This window comes from Lates calcarifer, linkage group LG16_LG22 (genome assembly GCF_001640805.2).
Source record: "Lates calcarifer isolate ASB-BC8 linkage group LG16_LG22, TLL_Latcal_v3, whole genome shotgun sequence".
Classification (NCBI taxonomy): domain Eukaryota; kingdom Metazoa; phylum Chordata; class Actinopteri; family Centropomidae; genus Lates; species Lates calcarifer.
In genome coordinates this window covers 11,359,987-11,377,972 of record NC_066848.1, presented here as the reverse complement: position 1 = coordinate 11,377,972, position 17,986 = coordinate 11,359,987, and the positions used below count along the sequence as shown (strand labels likewise).

Below are 17,986 nucleotides of genomic sequence, written 5' to 3'. Positions count from 1 at the left end.
GAACTCACTCGTTTTTCTCCAACAAAAGGATCAGCTCTTCACCTTCCGCACGTACCAGCAGCTGGAGTGACGCAGGATAACTCTGAAACAAAAAAAAGATGACAGGAGTGTTGAGGTGGTGCCCGGATCTCACCCATCCTGCCTGTGGATCAGCATTTGTGTGAAGCTTCAACGTTCTTTGACACACAGGCTGTACACAAGGCAGGATGTGGTAAGGCATAATAGTGTTAGAGGAACAGGAAGAAAGCTTCTACATCCTACACTTCCCAAGTGCGTGACACAAATGTAGGTACCCTGGACTAGTTTCACAACTGAAATCGACCATCCTTATTATTTTCTAGAAATGAAAATTTTCATTTTTGCAGTTAAGAACATGGACAAGAATGAGCTACCACAGTGAGGTGTCAGACGAAGACTCTCAGAGGAGAGGCTGCACACCTCCAACTCCTTGGTAAAGTGACCAAATTAATTTGTGGGAAAAAACTCATCCTGTGTGCAGCATGAAATTATATTATGGCTGCTTTTGACATGATGGAAAAAGCTAAACCGTGTCTCTTTATTAAAACAACCTGTGTTTGGCTGTATGGGAAAAGATTCACCAGTTCACTGTTGTATTAAACCATGCTTGCTGTTACCACGGAAGAGTGTCGCCAAAGTGGCCTTGAAGAAGGATTACAATTTTAAATTGCAGTTTTTGTTACAAATAATTGGTACAATAGACAGTCTTATCTGCAAACATAAAGCTAAATACTGCATACAGACAGGATTTTCTACCTAACCTGGAACACATTTGTCAGATATGTTAATATTACAAGAAGTTTCTTTGACAGAAAAGCTGTCTCACATGCACAGTGAGGTATTTATATATCATCAGTTGATATTTCAGACGTACTGTGTCCTTTTCCCAGTGACATTCGTTATGTCTGCTGACCGGTGCCCTCGGGCCAACACTTTTTCTTTTCTAGTCGGCCTTCAGCTTTGTCTGAGAGTCAGTGTGTCCATGTGTGTGTCTAAGTGTGGCTGCAAGTATGTGTGTGTGTGCTTGCGGTGAGTCCAATGTCACATCACAGGTCCAGCAAAGACTGTAAGTAATGACTGGGCAATGCTTTACGACTGCTTGATAACCTTATAATGGCACAAGAGGCAGCTATATAAATCTGGCATCCAGGGAGGTTCAAGTCAGTGCAGCCTCTGATAAGACAATCAGCAGCTGCCCTAGCAGTCAGTTAATTTAGGAAGGGTTGGTTTATAGATAGCCTACTGCAAAACCATTGTATTTCCTCGACAAAAACGGCTTATGTCAGCAGTAGCTGATGGGTAAACATACCCAATGTATAGGAAACAGAGAGCAGAGTTACTCCATGAAAGAGGAAGTTTAATTTCCCTCGTGCCTATGTGACGTGTTTGTGATAAACAATTCGTGTAATTAACATCACTGCCCTTCTTCTACTGACTGACTTTGAGAAAGGAGCATAAGGCTGGAAAAAACAACTCTCTCAGATGGTGACTTCCCTGCACCAGGAAAAAATGTTTGATTTCTCAGGGGGTTTTCAACACCTACGCATTTCCCTGCTCTGGAAAAGTTTCTTTAAGTTGTGGCGGGGGATGCCGAATTTCAAACATTTTCTTTTCCAGCTGTAGTTGGACAGACTGGTTTTCCCTGCCTGTCTAGAAAGTCCAGAGAGGGCTGATTTGACTGTGTGCAGTATATATTTTTTTAAATCTAACATATATCTTATAGTAAAGGAAAAGAAATGACACAATTTGCAAGGTGTTGCGAGGCTGCTTCAAGCTTCTGAATCTTTCTCACAGCATTAGGTTTATGCACTACTGAGTTGTACAACCGCTGAAAGGCTGACGGGTTTCAAGAATAATTTCACAGTGTGTATCGCCAGGAGGGCAGGCTCTTATTCGACAAACAAAAAGAGGACATACTAAAAAGAAATGAGAGGGTGCGAGCAAGGAGAGAAACCACAACAGAGAGGATAAACAGAGCTGAGGAAGGGACTTTCTGCTAAAAGAAAATCAAGAAAGCGGGGAAGCAGGCAACTGTTTACTGTGGTTATGTCAAACTAAAAGCCAGACATCTGAACTTGGCTGAGCTCTTGCATTCACACTGGCATCAGCTCTGAGCCAGGTTATTAGCAATTAAGCTAGTGCCGCTAAGTGACCTTGCGAGTATTTACCCCGGCCGTGAGCTGGCTGAGAGGTCTGAGCTCCTTGCCCCTCAGCAGCAGAGGTACGGTGGTCCCGCGGCGTTCTGGTTTGGTTGCTTCCCCTCGCTGCTTAGCCTCGTCTGGAATACTTCCTGTGAAAAGATCATCAGCGCAGATTTAATTTGACTTAAATTATGAAATTTAACATCACGCCACAAAGAAAATCACAGATGCTTATAAAGTAGATTTTGTTAAACTAGCATGCAGACAAAGGGGTCAGCCATATGGGTCAAAACTCCTCTGTAATGTCCTTAATAATTCAAGCAGACAATGTTTAGACGATAAAAAAAAACAACCCTTCAACAAAGGCGGGGAAGACTCAGACACTCAGCACAGCATTATTAAAGACTGTGCACTGTGTTGCTGAGAAAGAGTAAAAGCTCACTCTTGTTCCTGCGAGGAGCTGTGCTGTCCCCCAAAGGGCCTCTGCAATAGGACCACAGCCATAGACAGAGCATCAATAATAGATGCTTTCACGCAGTTTATGAGGAACTCAGACTTTACGATATCTCCAGACAGGAATGGAGAATTTTTTTTTTCTTTAAAAAAAAAAAAAACAACTGGCAGGATGAAATTGTCCTTTCCACTTCTTATTTTTGTTTCTATCCGTCCCTCTTTCATTTACTGCTGGCACTGCAGTCTGCTGCCTTTCTCTGTTTACTACTCCTTTTCACTTTCTCTCTTCAACATATCATCATATCATCTTACACTTACTAAAGTGAAATTAACAAAGTTAGGAGCCAATTATGCAAATTAGACTACTCATCTGGGAGGCCAACACTACAGGATGTATATATAGCATAGGATGAAGTATAATAAACCGGATCAGTGGCTTCAAGCAGAATGTGGGAATCATAGTCATAATTCCCTCTGTGTTCTCCGTGTCTCTCTCAGCTCTTCTCCCATTGAAAACTGAGGCTGTCCCTGATGCTCCACAGTCTTACTGAGCATGTCTGTACTGTAGCAGGCCCAGCAGGCTTCCTGTGAAGCCCAATAAATGTTACAAACCCAGAGAGGAGTTGTGGAGATGAAGCGGGGAGGGAGCGTTAGAGGGGAGAGTTTGTTTGAGGTTTCACACTCCTGCTATCACCAAAGGACGACTGAGGGTGCGTGCTGCGTCTCTATTTACTGTGCTTATAAGGTCCAGGCCTGTTCCCTGATCCCTTGAGAGTCGCACGTAAAGCGTCTTTGTGTCTGTGTGTGCACGTGTAAGATCGTGCAGGGTACAACAAGAGTTCAGTAGTACACTGAGCAGCGATACTACAGACTAACATATTTTTATTTACTCTTCTTCTCGGCTGGAGAAGTCTGATGTTTTTTGAAGAAGACAACGACGAAATTCAGCCATGACACAACTGCATTTCTTGCAACTTCAAACAGCCTGTGACGGCAGTTGCCCTGCGCTCTCAGTATGGCCCAGACTCTCCATTTATCCACAGTGCATAATAAGCTAACAAGGGCATAAAAGGGGCCTCTGATATTTAATGGGGTATTTGAACATGTGCCGACGGTAGTTTGTTAGTTTTAGTGGTGCATGAAAACCACGTTAGACAGACGGAGCAGCATGACTGAGACCACAGGCTGTGGCTGGAGTGCCATTAAAAAGGAGCTATAAAAGGAAAGTCAGGCAGACGTCTTGTTAATAAAAGACTAGAGCATTTCCACTGGTGTCCCTCGCAATTCATTTAGATCTCTCAGATACTGAAACGAGCTTGTGTTAATTAAACAACAATACCAATTCAGGGAGGAGGGTGGAGGCTCGAATACAAACTGGTTCAGAAGACGTGTCGTTCGACCACATCCGAAGGGCAAAAAAGTGTTTATGGCTGCTCTGAAAAGGCACACTTGAAAGCGCTGCGAAAAGCCTGCTGTCGTAGAGGCGGCGAGACATAATGAATTTTGAACTTCACAACAGCCTTTCCTTGAAAGCATCTGTGCTGTTGCACTTGTTCGTTCACATGGAAAGTGATGAAAGTAGTGTTAGAGTAAAAAGGAAGGTTTGAGAGTGAAGTTCAAACCCTGCCTACTTTCTCACCTCTGCACACCTGCTGCGTGAAGACAGGATGCCCCCCTCCCCCAAAAAAAAAAAAAAAAAATCAGGGCTTTCATACACCATTCAACAATCCAACAAACACTGCGTTTGAAGCATACTGACCCCTTTAATGTGAAAATTAAAGTGTATGAGTGCTGCATGCTGTATCAGTGCTTTTCAAGGCCTCAGCATTAGCTTGGATAAAGATTAAAGTTTGTACGCAACATCCGTCATTGCAGCCCTCCCCAAAAAAAGAAGCACTGCCTTCAAACAGCAAAGAAATATGACATTCATGATCATTCTCATGGGCTTTCCCCTCTTTGGGAACCTTTGAAATTCAAACTAAAACTGGGTTAATCCCATATGTTTTCTGCAGAGTATCTTGATTGCTAAGCCAACCACAGTTGTATCCGCATATTGGACACAAGGGAGAATCAGCTGCGGGTCATACATCTAAAAAACACAAGTTCTGTTTGGCAGCCAAAAACATCTTTCCCTCACTCTCTCTTTAAATAGCTTAACAAACCAGATCTCCTTTACAGCTAACTCCATTTTGATGATCCAACAGGGGTGATTTTTTTTTTTCTTCTGCCATTTTAGCATTCCATCCCGAGCATAAGCTTTATTACTAATTAACCAGTAGGCAATGTGAATTCAAACGGGACCTGATGTCCACTTTACTCAGCAGGGAAGTGACACAGCTTACAATATAAACAAACAAAATGAGCCACAATTACTTCAGTCAAACAGAGGGTGCCGCTGGACTCAGGACAAAAATCAACCTCATCATAGACACTTATGTTACCTGCTACATCAGAGAGATTTCTTAATGTCTTTCACATTTATTTGTTTATTTTTTACATTTATCTTTTTGGAGGAAATGGGTGTACATATTGTCAGTGTGATTAAAGCGAGGAAACTATACATGCATAAATAATATATTGAAAAATGCACTGTGTAGCAATATGCACATTTTAGTCTATAGTTTTAGTGATAGGATATGCTGCTTTGCATTCACACCTAATACTGTGTCTGCTCAATCAGCAGTGCTACCACAGAGTCCCTCTCTGGAGACAAACAGGAAAATAAACAATGTAAGCAAGGTCAAAGCAGGGAGGATAAAGGACACGTGGTAGTCTATAGGCAAGGTGTTCACAGACTACAAGAGAGAGTTAACATCACAGTGGTGCTTCAGAGACCTCCTGCAATCTCATTAGCCTTAAATAACATTAGCATACAAACTATGCAGTGTACTTCCGAAGAAAAGAAAAATAATTTCATGCTACACATTTTGAGAAGAAGATGAGAAGTCTTGAGGTTCTGAGAAAACATGATGCACAGTTCCACAACAACTGGGAAAACTTGATCTGCTTATATGATATGATCAAAACCTCTACAACAGCAACTAAATTAACATTATGGTGAGATTATTTTATCAATATAAGTTTGGTTTTGATGACTGGTCAGTTGAGTGACTGATCATTTAGCCTATAAAATAATTGTCAAAAAACTCAGCAAGGCATTGAGTTTACTATCATAAGTAAGAAGACCATATAATCAGGTCGTCATTTCAGATCTAACACGAACATGTCATAATTACAATACTGTACAATACTGTAGAAAATATCCCTCATCATTACCTAAAGTATTTCATCTTTGCTGCTGACACATTTGAAAGTAAATGGAGAGGAGAATCTCAGATGAAAAGCAGAGAAACACAGGAGACAACAGGAGAGCAAGTCGAGGATCGTATTTAATAGTGTTGATGTGTTCCAAACCATACTATGATATTGTGAAATGCTCCTATCACACACTGTCAATAGATAGATAACCTTTGTCTCAGCTGCTTTAACCACACAGGCCTCATCTCTACAGCTCTCAACTGAGGTCAAATATAAAAGCGAGGAAACACAGCAGGGCCCCCCAGGACATGACTTTTCAGTTATTTCTCAACACAGAAAACAGAACCTTTAATAAAAGTGGATCAAAGGATAAGAACTCTGAATATGGATTTGATAATAGCAAAGATTTAATGTTCAATATCTGCACAGCAGCTGCATAAGTCGCCTCCCAAGTCTCCAATCAAACCCCTGTGATGCATCTGCAAATGCCCTCAAAAGGTGAATTTCTGCCAACAGTGACTCACTGAAAAAGCCTCTTTAAGTGAAGAAAAGGAAGATGAAGGAACCATGAGGACATGAAGGACAACGGACGGTCTTTAAAAAAAAAAAAAAAAAGAAGGTCTTGTGCCAAAAAGCTGACAAGCAACACACAGCAGAGGTGATTTCAGCTGTTGCAATTGGACTTGATGGAAATCTGGATGTAACCCAGAACCATTTCTGGGAGTGCCTACTATATTGATCATACATATCGATCAAAAAATAGCAAAGTATTGAGCCAAGCTAAAACCACTGCATGGACGTGAGACAGGTGTTATTATCATTGTGGACAGGTTTGCTCTTTCGTTTGTTCTACATTTACTGACCTGATCACGAGTACCTAAAATACAAATTAGGGGCACCTTAGAATACAACAGAACACAATAGAACACAGGGTATTTGGTAAGAATAGGGTCATTAGTAGGTGTATCACACCAATAACAATATCTATAACTGCAAATTATGCATTTCATAAACTGGTGAGGATAGTTGTGAGGCAAACAGCAGGGTCTCGACACATCACACACAGTCACAGGGGTTGCACATGGGATAACCATCTGAAAAAGAGAGGAATAAAAGGAAGGGAAATACAAGAAGAGCGGTAATCGAGTGCTGTGATTTTGTGAAGATGATGCCCCAGGTTCTTTACTCCCTCACCCAAGAAATCTGAGGATTAAAGATGCTAAAATGTTTTCATCTTTTAGGTCAAAGTGGAACAAAGGAGCTCTGCAAACACCTTAGTGGGTATTTCTGTATTCATCCAATTACTGATCCTGTATGAAAGCACCACTGACCTAAATGCAGCACTGGATGCTACACCTGCACTGTGCCCTCAGAAATAGAGTCCTTAACAAAGAGAATGATGAATGCGGCAGCTTTGAAACCCAGTACAGCTCATGACTATCTTAACAGAGCCGTTCCTGGAAGTAAAAATGTCGTATAACTACTCCTCCGACATCAATTTTATTCCCTGATTAATCATTTTTATTAAAAAACTGTGAAAAAAAACACACTGCCACTGACGTAGTTCATCTTTAATATGATGTTTCTTAGACCCATGAAAGACTTGCATGAAGAAAAGACTCAACTGATAAAACAAGTATTCAAGGAAAATAAGCCCTGCAATGAAACACACATATAGGCTTCTTTTCTCGGTAGAGAGTAAATGTACAAATGTATTTTTCATCTCTGCGTTTCATCCTGAGCAACATAATAAACTGGCTAGCTTACACTATGTTGGTTCATGTTCTCCAGCAACAAGATGGAAATAACAGTACATTCAACAACACAAGACAGTGGTCAGAACTGTAACTTCCATGCACTTGAATGTTCAAAGGCAAAGTCTGAAAGCCCTCTTCAAATATGTTCTAACATCAGAGGGGAATAAATCTATTATTTTTCACCCCAACTCCATGGATAGCCTTCTTTTTGGGTGAAAGAATAAAGTTTATTTGCTTTTTTTAAACACTTATGACTTTTTTGTTTTGTTTAGCTTTTTAATGTTTTACTGTTGCATATTTTGGAGATACTTCTCGAGTCTCCTTTCACCATAAGATGTCATATGTGTAGGAGTCAAGTGGCTAGATTCAATTGGTAGTGTTAAAGTTTAATGCAGTGAAAGGTGCCAAAAATGAACAATATTGTTAACAAGACTGAGTCATTTTAGCAACTCTGTACCATATTTCATGGAAATCTATGTAAAAATTGCTCATGGTTACTAAAAATGACAAATGTCAACCTGCTGGTGGTGCTAAAAGAAAAGTCATGGGATTGCTGCACACCATGAATATCTGTACCAAATTTGACAATGGATCGAGAAATTTCATTAAAAAACACAATTTTCAACCTCATGGTGGCATTAGAAGAAAAGTTAGGGAAATATCAAAGTCAGAGGGATTCATCCTCTGGTGACCATGATTGTTTGACTGACTGACAAACAGAACAGAACACTGTCATCCCCATTGCCATGCCAGTAGTGTGGCTACATAAAGTTACACTCCTGACTGAATACAGCAACTTCTACTACAGCTACTTCTACTAAGCAATAGCAGCATCTCTGCACATGGAAAGCAGGAAAGGGCTGGAGCAGAATCTAACAGATAGAGAAATAAAAAAGAAAGTATACAATGTGACTTCCAATAAAGAACATTAACATTATGAGCTTCTTATTCACAGTGAGTGAGACCAGGGTGAGAGACAGAGAGAAAATGGTGCAGAGAGAAACAAAGAGTCGAAAAGCCTTTCACAGGAGTTGAGAATTTAAGTGCCCCCTCATTGCCTCATTTCAACAATCCCTCCTTTTATCAACTCCCTAATCGCTCACTTTCCCCTGTGATGACACACTGGAGTAATTAGCACTGAAGTTGAGAAGGTGTTAATCCTGGATGTGGGACCCCCCAGATCCATTCCAAACAGAACAGCCCATTATTGGCCTGAAAGAGTAACCTACGAGGTCAATGGCGCACACTGAAATAATGGTAACAGGAGACTTCTCAGGGTGGGGTGGTGAGATCTGCTTGTGTGTCCCATTCCTATCCTGTGGGAGCAACAGTGGAAAAGCCAATTCCCATCTTGTCCCGCACAGATTTGGGCATTATGTCTCAGAGCTATGGGGATTTCAGCTTGGAGGATTTGGGGGATTAACAGGAACTTATCACACATGCTGGGTCACCTAACAGCCATTTGTGGGGGAGACGGGGTTCAGCGAATATAGATGGCAATGTCAGTCGGTCAGTCAACTACTTTGGTCCTGTTCCAGCAACCAGTGGATGGGCTGTCATATTTTTGGATACTCATTGTCTTCACAGGATGAATCCTACTGGCTTTGGTGATTTCATTTCCTTTACTGCCATTATGAAATTGACATTTGTGATTTTGAGGGAAATGTCTCAAATACTATTGGATGGATTGCTAAGAAATTTTGTACTGACATTCATGTCCCCTTCAGGATAAACTACAATTACTTTGGAGATCCTCTGACTTTTCATCTGGTGCCACCATCTGGTCAAAATGTAAATTTTTCCAATACAGTTTATGACTAAATACTTGAAAAACTAACAACAATCCCATTACCTTGCATTCAGGGCTAGTCAGCACATTAGGATGCTAACATGCTAAACTACATGGTGAACATGGTAAACATCAGCATTACAGTTGCTGCGAACATGTCAGCATGCTTATATTAGCACTAAACTCAAAGCACCACTCTAAGTTCAGTATCTTTATTTATACTGTTATATTCTTCCAAAATGCACGTAACAGATAAAATATATTCATTGGCTATCTTCTAAATCTGTACAAAAACCACAAACAGCAACACAAGCAAGGAAAGTATTTGTTCCCCCATAACATGCATAAACACATACACAGAAACGCGTATGAGGATCAATAGGTCCCAAATTGCTGCTAGCGAAACACAACAACCTCTGCCCCACAGGTTTTTCTTTACAAAAGGTGTTCACTTGATATAATATTCTTTCAAAACAGCTTCTATTCCCTCCATCAAAAGCTTCCACAAACCATAAAGGCTGATGGCCTAAGAGCGTGGCTGGACTCCAATCAACAATGTCTCACTGTAAACACACTAACACAGAGGTGCCATGACCTTTCTGTTGTGAATTTATTGATGTAGGGCAACCTGCAGGGTTCAGCCTGCTGTGCCACTGCATGAGTCTCAAACCCAAATCATGTTGTTGTGTCAGCCAACTTTGTTGTTCTGTCTTTACTCTCATCCAAATGAATCCTAATATTTCTTGAAGAGTGCTCTGTCAAAGAAAAGCAAACAAGTCACTGCTGTTCTAAAGAATTCATATGTTCACCAGCTCTTTTGTGTAAAGCTAAAATACTCCCCCTTCCCTCTGCTGCACCTCTAACCTCTCATTCGTTTTAAATGTGAGAACCGACGACTGCGTGTGTGCACCTCTCACAAATCCAATATCTGTCTCCATTCTGCATTCGAGCATAAATATCAAGAGCTTGCTTTTCACAGATAAGTTGTGACAGCAGTGACTCCCTGTTCCCTTCCTAGTCTACATCTATTCATTATTCCTTTCTTCCTCTCTTTGTGCCACAAAAAAAGTAATATTTTTTTCTTCATTTCGGAGAAAATTGTCTGTCCCACGAAAATATCTGCGCTTCACAGGAAGTATGACACATTCAATCACTGAAGTAAATGGATGAGGGAGGTAGGTGGCTGCTTTCACACCTGTCTCTGTGTCTCTTTTGGTTTTCTGAAGTATGATGCAGATTGGGAGGAAATACACCCATCCTCTATTGCTACCAATGACTGACTGCTGTCTGTCAGGGTTCTGCAGGTGGTGGTCTGCGGCTCTTTAGTTGTCTAACACCCGGATTTCACAAGACATCTCTCACACACTCTCTTTCTTTGCCCTCTCCCTCATCTCCTCCTCACTCTGTTAATCTGGAACTGCTCAGAGCATTATTCCATGTGTTACTTTGTCAGATTATCGCACAGCAGTATGGATCTATGAGTTGCATGTGCCGCTGGTTTATGTGTTGTGTGTTACGCCGCCATCTCATAACATAAGCTTATCTGTTATATCTGTGATCCCGTCATCCTCGGGCAGAACAGCACGCGGTGAGCAGCAGGAAGCTAAATCACACTGATGGCTATAATGACCAGTGATGCTTAACAGAGGATGACGTTTCTAACTGTGTGTCGTTCCCTCATGGCCAACAAATCAATGCCAGTCTGTCCTCAAAATGTCAAGCGACAGCCACCCCAAGGGTCTGAAAGACAGACCAGGGTGAGGTTGTTTCCTAAATGGCTTTAGCAGAAAGGGTTTTTTTTTTTTTTTTTTTTTTTTTAAACCCAGCCATACGTCAGCGTTCCACCTCAGACTGGAGGATGGATGTGAGTTACATCCCAGGAAACTGTGTGTACGTGTGTGTATGTGCGAACGTCTTCTTGTTTCAGGGCACTCAGGGCAGGTTTTATTCTCCTTTCCGCCAGTGTGTTTAGACAACACAGACATTCTAATCTTTTTAATTAATTCTGTCTGACGCTGCAGTCTGACCAGCTGATATCCTCAAATCTAATCCAGGTCATTTGCTTCTGTCTCTAATTATTTATTGAGCTTCCTCTGCCCAGAAAAAAAAAGAAAAAAGATCAGACCTCTAGAAAAGCAGTTGATATGCAGAGGAGAGACAAAGAGAGACATGCAGAGACAGAGAGCCACAGACAGAGCGATTCATCAAAGATTTGTAAACACAGCCTCCTTGATTCTTGCTCTTACGGGACTTCTTTTATCTTTGCTGTAAAAGTTCAGAAGGCAATTGAGCCCTGAACACCCAATAACACTTCATTTAAGGATTCACAAATGTTTTTTTTTTTTTCAAATGCACTCATCAGTCCAGTCATTAATATAAACAACATTTTTGGAAAGCTAATGAGCTGATGGTCCGATCCAACTACTGATCATCTGACTTTTAACTTGTGAGTCTGAGGCAGTTCTTTTGGCTTTAAACAAGAAATGTATTGCAATTCCAAGAAACAGTCATAGAGCCATCAGTCATCCTAGTGATGATTTCATGTATTCATCTTAATAAAGCCAACATTTTCTTTGGGATTTTAAGCAAAGGTAGACAGACAATATGACAGAGTTGAATTAACAAGTGAATGCTACAATAAATTTCTTAAATATCCTTATTTTCCTTGCCAGTACTCAACAATAAAAACAACTGAAGAACTGAAGTTCAAACTATCTGCTAACTTTTACAGTGTTTTCACTTGTTGAATTTTTCTTGGGAACACACTCAGTATTGCAGTATTACTGGCTTCAAGGCAAGGATAAACTCAACATGACACTTTCAAAATGCCTCTAGAGAAAGTCCTTAATATCTGATGCATCACTTACTTGAGTAACTGCTAACACAACACAATTTTTGAACTCTATCCAGGTAACCAATTGCAGCTGAGTGTTGGCACACTCAGGGGTGCGCTGGCACCAGGGGGGAACGAATGTCAGTCAGCTCTGGTCCATATATGGCTGCCAGATTTGGGGTTTTTTGCGGGTGCAGGCTTTGGGCTGAGAATGTGTTTCAGTTAGCAGCAATCATGCTAACTTTGGGCAAGAGTCAGCTCATGGCGTCGGTCCAAGTTTGGCTGATTCTGGCAGGGCATTCACCACAAATCTGGCTAAAGTCAGGCAACCAGTTGTGCCGGATTTAGGCCACTGTTGAGTCAAGCTATCTTGGCCAAATGGATACCACCACATTATACTCGAAATGCATGTAGGGATGAATATTACTCCCAGGCAATAACTGGTATTCTGTTCTGCTTATGTGTAAATTCATCTTCCAGCTATATTTCTATTTAATTTGTAAGTCCTTCAAATTAAATGACAAAATGCATGATTTGTAAATGGCTTTCAGAATGACAAATGTCACCCCTCTCTGCAGGATGAAACCTTTTGACAGTGTCTTCCACAACTGTAACAAATCACTGTTCTCTGATCTGACATTGCAATGGTTAAGGTTTGGTTGGGTTCAGGCACAGAGACGACTTTGTCAGGGTTAGGGAATGATCATGGTTTGGGTTTGAAATAACTCTTTGGTTATAGTGATTAGTCATGGTTGAAAGAAATCAATGTGATCAATGTGATCTATTTCCAATAAGATAAACCAATCTAAACAATGTTCAGGAGATCTGAGGGACAGCCTGCCTCTACCTTCATTCAAAGTCCCTGAGCACTGGCTCACTAACTACACCATGATAAAGACACTGTCGTGCTGTCTCCACCGAGGTGGAGGGAGGCTGTGACAAACATTTGAGGGAGAAGCTGAAGTCAGTATCCTGCTGACATCAAAGAGCTGGTACATACTGCCCTATTTCAATACTCACACTACCTTTTAAAACTATTTTTACTCCCTGCATTCATATATCATCTAACCCTCAGAATAAGAGCTTTAATGACCCCACACTGAGATGATGTGTGGGGTAAACATCTCCTGAACTGCATCTCTCTACCTCTTTGCCAGCAGCATGGGTAATTTTCAGGGGAAGCTTTGCTACAATTTGTGCAGGACTATTAATGATGAGCCCTGAGGCTTTATGTTTGTTAGCACCAAATCTATAACAATAAACACTGTGTGCAATTTTTTTTAAAGAAAAAGCCTGGTCCTGCTTTGCATTTAAACTTCTGTTTTTACCATAGTGTGGATATTTTTTTTAATCTTCTCTTCTCAGGACTAGCATTGTGCACCTATGGTACTCTCTAACTGTGGTGATGACATGCAGTGTTTTAGCAGTACATATGTATCTGAATCATCTGTGATTAAAAGATAATTCAATTTAGAGCGTTTTTTTGTTTTTTGTTTTTTTTAAATCTGATATTTTTTGAGCTTGCTGGATGCTTGCCAGCTTGGGTGAATCTCTAAACATGTATTTTTGTTTTCTGTCTGAATCTTTTGTCATTTAGTCTTGCTACTGCACACACACATTACTAACACAGAGACAAACAAACATTTGTATCCTGGCACGTGCTCTATCCCACACACACACGCACACACACACACACACACACAATACCCGGTTATCACTGGCTTAGTCATTCAGCAGATTAAATTTAGCAGCCAAATAAAAATGACATCCTGTTTGGTTTTATGTTTACAACCTAAAGATAAGGCTGTATCCTACTGGATGTTAAACTCATCTGTCCATTCTGGCAGCAGTCTGACTTCCCTTTATTGTTCCATCTGAGCAGAAAGATGGATACAAAAACAACAAACTCTATTTCCCTTCTGGCTGCCTCATGTGTGAAATGCACAGCATGACAATGAGAGGAGCCTCAAGACGAGAGTCATGTCAAAATACTGTGTGTTACAACAGGCATATCAAGTGGCTACATCTATTAAAACAAGGCAGATTAGTCCTTTAACTCATTGGAGTATATATAAACAAGTTCACCTAACTAACACTGTATGTATCCTACTGAAATGTAAATGAAATGCAGCCCAAACAAGCTAAAAAAAAAACAAAACAAAACAAAAAACATGTTCACTTGACCAAATAGTGCCTCAGCATCTGCAGCACTACAAGAAAATAAGCCAATTGACCAATGACAGAAATGTTAAACAGTTATGTTTGGCTTTACTTACCTCCCTGTGTGTTGTAAACCGTGTTGTCAGCATTTTCTGTCGCCGTGGACAGGCACCAGAAGCAGAGAGCGAAGATCAGAAAGGCAAAGTTCCTCCGCCGCCTCCAGGCTCTCATGATGGTTCCTCGGTGGGGGTGAAACCGGAGGGGGGGCAAAGCGCTCCGGTCAGACTGCAGCAGGATCAGACACTTCTCACAGGTGACGGGAAGGAGATACAAGTTAAAGAGGGAGGACTAAATGGGGGGAAAAAAATAAAGAAAGAAATAAAAAAAAAAGGAAAGAAAATACAGGCTTCACCACAATACTCCCAAAGAAACGCTGCAGGGCTGTCACTCCAAGGAAGAGGCTGTCAAAAACTTTTCCTTACAACACCAGACGTCTGGCGGGCAACGGTCTGGGGGAACACACGCGAAAACACGTACGAGTACATGTGTTAGTTAAAATGTTTGTGAGTGGAGGTGTCGCTCATGTGGCGTGGTATGGCAGAGAGCGATAGAAACGACAGAAGGGAGAGAGGGAGATGCTGGGGAGTAGTGAGTGAAGCGGACCGACCATCCCCTCTCGTACCAGAGCGGCCACACTTTGCCATGTGCGCTTCAGACGGCCCTGGGTCCTAGAGCCGGTCAAGTAAAGGACCCAATCCGCTGTCAAATCAAATCCTTAGGATTTTTTAATGCGTTTTTTTAAAATGCGTTTTAGACAAATCTAAATGCAAATCAAGAAGCATATAAAGATATATTATTATCATAATATATCAAATAGTCAAATGGTATATACTCAAATAGTGAAATGGTAAAAAGGTGCAAAAAATTTATATTTAATCAGACTGTGGATGATGCAGGAGCTACCAAAAGCAAGCCATATTTTATATATTTGTCCCAAATATTCAATAGTTGGAGTGGAGTCTTGAAAGTGATTCAGCAGATAAAATTATGGACATTTTGTGTTACAAATCATTTAATTATTATTTAAAATTGCTTGAAAGTGACGGTTCTGGTGATGTGTGATGCTGTATTTGCCCAGGAGACAGTTGAATAATATAAACTGAGGGTCATTCATTCAACAACCGATCTTTTCTCCAAACCACTGTGGATGGGGGTGTATCAGTGCACCAGGCTTCAAATTATTTAAACATATATTTGTTTATAGTCGATACAACAAACTGTCAAGTAAGAACTTTGATCGATCTTGTCTTGTTTCAGTCCCCGCATGTCTCTCTGGCTCAGTCTCAATTGCTCTCCCCAGCACTAAAATGTTGTGTTGTTTTTGATCTAGTGGGTCCACAGTGGATTAAGATGATCGACTCTTCTCCTAACAGCCTCCTTCTAAACTAAGGTGGATGAAGCCTCAGGAACACAACCAAGTGAGATAGAAAAAGAAAGGTCTGAAAAGAGCAAGGTCCCAGTTTGGCTATGGTGCTTTCTTGGAAAAATACAGGGTGAAACACTATGGTGTGTTGTACAGAACGAAATCTATGCATGTACGCTGATGGGATCACATCTTTTCTTTTTTTCTGTTCAAACCTAGAAGTTACTTTCTGAAAACACTGAACTAAGATTTGAAGTGAAGCTGATCATGCTCACCTGCACAACATGCACTTGTTGTGTGTAATGCTGAGATGAAATAAAAGCTCTTCATTATTCAATTTCAGTATGAATATTATATATTTAAAAAGCTATTCAGCGATCAAAACGGATGAGTCACCCCTCATTTTGAAATACCCCTGAGGTTGTCTCCTCTCTCTCTCTCTGTATCTCTATCCAGACACAAACACACACATACAAGAACGACCTGTCATCACCCAGGCACCATCTGTGTTTTGCGCAGGGTACCTGGTCTGGTTTAGTCTAATCTTTTTTAGTATGTGTGTGTGTGTGTGTGTGTGTGTGTGTGCTGCAGGCAAAAGAGTCACAGATGTGCTTGCACAGGCGTCAGTTCACTCCACATCTCCACCGAGGCTACAAACTGCAAGAAAATGAAAAAAATGCATTGCTTTGCCTGAGCTGACTTTGATTATGTCCTTAAAATCCCACAGTCATAGTGTCATAGTGTCATAGTGTACCTTTGCAGATTCATTTTCCCTCTGAAGACTTTTATACATCCTCAAAAATACCTCTATTTTCTTTTGTTACCTCACAACTGTTGAATTGGTTCTGTTTTGTCTGTGTTTTTGAACGTCCCTCTCAGCCTCCAATGATGCCAAATTCAAAGCCCACAGTCAGTAAATATATATATTTAACTGGGAAGACTATTTATATTGAAGTTACAATCACAATCTTAGAACAAAGAGCCAGTGATAGTCATTAGGCTACATATTCAGATAAAATGGGTGCTGGCGAAGTGAATAATGACTAAACACTTGTAATCAGTTGCTCTACTTGGACTTACACAATTAGCCCTGTAAGCTCAGTCACTGTTCTCCTCTCTAAGACAGACATATCAGTCTTACCCTCTGGGCATCTAAGTCAGCCAAGGCCATTGGGAAGCCAAGCGAGGGGGCCTCAGAGCACATAGTGCACATCATGCAGAGATAGTAATGTGACATACAGACACATGATGCCTCAGAGAGAGGGAGAAGGCTGACTGACAGGAGCCCTTCTCCTCCTATACAACTAACCGCCTGTCAGTCTGTGCTCACCGTCTGGAACCAGCATACATGGCAGGAGACCAGCTCTCCCATGTGGATTACTCTTTGAAAGGGCCTTGCTGGTATAGGCATCAGTGAAGTCAGTATATATCAATACTACTACAGTACATGTGGTACCTGTGATGGACCATAAGTGATTGCACTGGATGACGCAACCTTGGAGTCAATCACTTTCATCCTGGAAGAAAATGAAATATAGTCACTGAATAAAATTGAGCCTTTATTCAACATATAACCCATTATTTTGTTTAGGTTTTAAAATACTGTGAAGATTTATTCCAGAGCAAATCCACTCACCAAAAAGTCTGCCACAACAGTATGTATTTATACATACTGTTTGTCTGAGACCTATGGCACATGCCCTTCCCCTGCTCTCTCCTCATCCCCGCTGGCTCTGTTTAAATGCCACAGAGATGTCAGTCACCTTTACAGGCTATATGTGGACTGTGGTCCCAAGCTGTGCTCAGAAGTCTCCTCTCTTATTACAATGTCATCTCTGGTTTGGAGCTCTGCGACAAAGGGCCCCTTTCACAGGCACTGCGCGTCTCCTGAGTTCGATTAGCTTGGAATTCCACTGTTCCGGATGGGAGGTTCCAGAGGCCTTGAGGCAGATGTTAGGCCAATGACGAAACTCGGTTCTCCCCTTCTCCTGCATCCCTCCTTTACACTACTGTACCAATGACACAGTCAAGGTGCTTTACACAAATCGCTGAAACTCAATTTCCTGGAAAATGACACTGCATCAACACAGAATGTCCTTGGGATTGTTTTATTTTATCTCGAGATACTTGAGATGCATTAGAGGGAAATGATAT

At 41.1% G+C, this 17,986-nt stretch overlaps 1 protein-coding gene across 2 annotated transcripts in view; it reads right to left on the bottom strand.

The window, feature by feature from the left end:
• adam12b (ADAM metallopeptidase domain 12b) overlaps nt 1-15,079 on the bottom strand; it is a 73,529-nt gene extending 58,450 nt beyond the window's left edge. The window contains exons 1-3 of one of the 2 annotated variants that reach the window (XM_018696914.2): nt 14,526-15,079; nt 2,187-2,308; nt 9-82 (exon numbers count right to left, since the gene is read on the bottom strand). In XM_018696914.2, coding sequence (XP_018552430.1) covers nt 9-82; nt 2,187-2,308; nt 14,526-14,640 — 311 coding nt within the window. In that variant the 5' untranslated portion in view covers nt 14,641-15,079. The remainder of the gene's footprint in view (nt 1-8; nt 83-2,186; nt 2,309-14,525) is intronic. The other variant, XM_018696915.2, reaches the window with a different exon arrangement.
• Nucleotides 15,080-17,986: the final 2,907 nt, after the last annotated feature.